The following is a 2,500-nucleotide window of genomic DNA, read 5'->3' on the forward strand; positions in this document are numbered from 1 at the left end:
CATGATTGAGTGCTTCGACCCATCAGTCACGTCTCTCGATGTTCTATCGGAATTTAAGGAACTAACAGCCTTGAACCTTCGACTTGTCTCCGAAGAACTCATCGTGTCTGCCGTGAAGGCTCTCGGCAAGAACCTGCTGGAACTGGAACTGGAGTTTGAAGAATACACCTACCACTCTATCTCTCTGGACACTATCAAGGCCATCCAGGAACACTGCCCACACCTGCAGCGTCTGGAGATGAAGCACGTCAACATATCCTCTAACCCTGGGGACCATCTGCTCTCCAAGAACACCATCGCCTTCCCGGAACTCAAAGAACTCGTCCTGTCCAGCGCGGTGATCCAGCCAGCCTGCCTGGAAAGGCTTTTGTCCGGGAACGAGTCACTGGAATCACTTGTTCTGGACGTCAATCAAGATGCTCTTACTGACACGGTCCTTAGCACATTCCTGAAGAACAACAATCTTCATCGGCTGAGATCCATCTTCCTGGGTGCTGGATCGCTGTCAGCTCAGGCCCTCACATCCCTCTTGTGTTTGCCCGATCTGCAGAAACTGTCGCTGGATCTCAAGAGGTTCCCGTTCATCCCGGTCTTTGCTTTCACCTCGCTGGAAGGCAGCCTGAGCAAGGGCAACTTCCAGTGCGTCCTCACTAATGTTATAAGAGATGACTAAGTCTCTCATGTGTATATTAAGAGTAACTATTTATTAATGTATCATATCATATTTATTTAAAGCATGTACATTGTATAACTAAATACTGCTAATTTATTCATCAAATTCATTGTATTCATTCTGAACGCGTGGTTCATGGTAGCGTGAAAATAGACCTGTCAACAAACCTGTAAATGATATTTGAAAAGATGACAGTCTCGATTGTGTAGATTAAGGAGAAATATTTATTGAAACAACTTTTCTAAAGCGCACATTTGTATGTGCAATCTGTATATTTATTGACCAAGTGTCACTAATTTATTTAATTAACTTATTATATTTATTCTGAATATGCTAACGAACTGGTATTTATTAATAAATTATTATGTGATAGTAGGTTCTTTAACTTCCCTGCAATTCATCATATTATTCCTATTTTGTTATCTTTATTACTTGTGCTATTACATTTCATATCTCAAACACTATTACTATTTTAACTATCAATTGTGCTTTCATCATTTATGATATTATAATAGATTGTAGATGGCGCTTCTAGTGTTGTTTCTAGATACCATTACTTATATTAATTTGATGATGAACATCACCACCTGGAAAAATGTCAGTGATTAAATTAAGTCTACTTATTGATATGTTTAATAATAGAAAAGACTCATTTTTTAAAAAAATATCCTAAAACCAAAAGCATATCAATCGGTAGCCATTTCCCTTTTCGCGTTACACCCCGGGATGAATTTAGAGCTTGGGGCCTGGCTCGGGACCCCTCAATATAAAACTTAAATCATACCGCACATAAGTTAATTAATTAACTTGTTTCCTACTTTTCTTTGCATTTTACTGGTTACCGATTTACCAAGATGTTCAAAATTAATAACTAAAAACTGTGGACCGTGACCCGACCATGCAACATATTAAAACATGGCTAGGTCCTCCATGCGTACAATTCTCTTAGGAAATGTAAGAACTTAAGAATAAATACATATAGAACTTATCTAATGAGCATTAGACATATACTACATATAATATAGGTATTAATCATACATTATATATCGCATGAGTATAAACATGTATCATTTAGCATATAAGCTTTTTAACCTGACAGTTTACGAAGCTAGTTCAAGGGTGAACTATGAGCATAATATAGATAACACAAACAGACAGAAGAAAGGGAAATCAATAATCATTATACTGGGATAGCAGGTATTGTTTTAATTCGTTTTTTAAGGAGGGAATTGTTGTAATATTTTTCACAAAACCGCACGCGAAAAACGCTGTTTGACTGAGAAGGGACACAAATGGCACATTCAGTAAATCATTGTCTTATGAAATATCTCTAATTTACTTCAAAATTAAACACTTCCCACGACATCTAGACACTCAAAAACATGTATGAAAACAATATACCTTTATTTCACTAATTTTCAAAAGCTTAAGATCAAATCCTTTGTGCGTTTGTAACTTCTTTAGCCTTCGTTTTTGTGCTACACATGAGGGTATTCAAGAGCTTTTATGCGTTGATCCCAAACTGTTTGGCAGTAAGTTATATGTGGGTATATCAGAAAGGCGCAAATCTGTGTACACACACACACACACACACACACACACACACACACACACACACACACACACACACACACACATATATATATATATATATATATATATATATATATATATATATATAATGTATATGTATATGTATACGTATATATGAATATGTATATATATGTATATGTATATATATATGTATATATGAATATATATGTGTGTGTGTGTGTGTGTGTGTGATAGATAGCCCCGAACCAGATAAAAGTACCAGACCAGACGAAA

General features: G+C 36.3%; 1 protein-coding gene across 1 annotated transcript in view; it reads left to right on the top strand.

Annotated features, from left to right (window-relative positions):
• LOC125036721 overlaps positions 1-1,045 on the top strand; it is a 2,368-nt gene extending 1,323 nt beyond the window's left edge. Inside the window, exon 3 of the mRNA XM_047629556.1 lies at positions 1-1,045. This exon is cut by the window's left edge and continues 791 nt beyond it. Within this exon, the coding sequence (XP_047485512.1) occupies positions 1-673 (673 nt within the window). The 3' untranslated portion in view covers positions 674-1,045.
• The last annotated feature ends 1,455 nt before the right edge of the window (positions 1,046-2,500 follow it).

The sequence above is a fragment of the Penaeus chinensis genome, chromosome 21 (assembly GCF_019202785.1).
Source record: "Penaeus chinensis breed Huanghai No. 1 chromosome 21, ASM1920278v2, whole genome shotgun sequence".
NCBI lineage: Eukaryota > Metazoa > Arthropoda > Malacostraca > Decapoda > Penaeidae > Penaeus > Penaeus chinensis.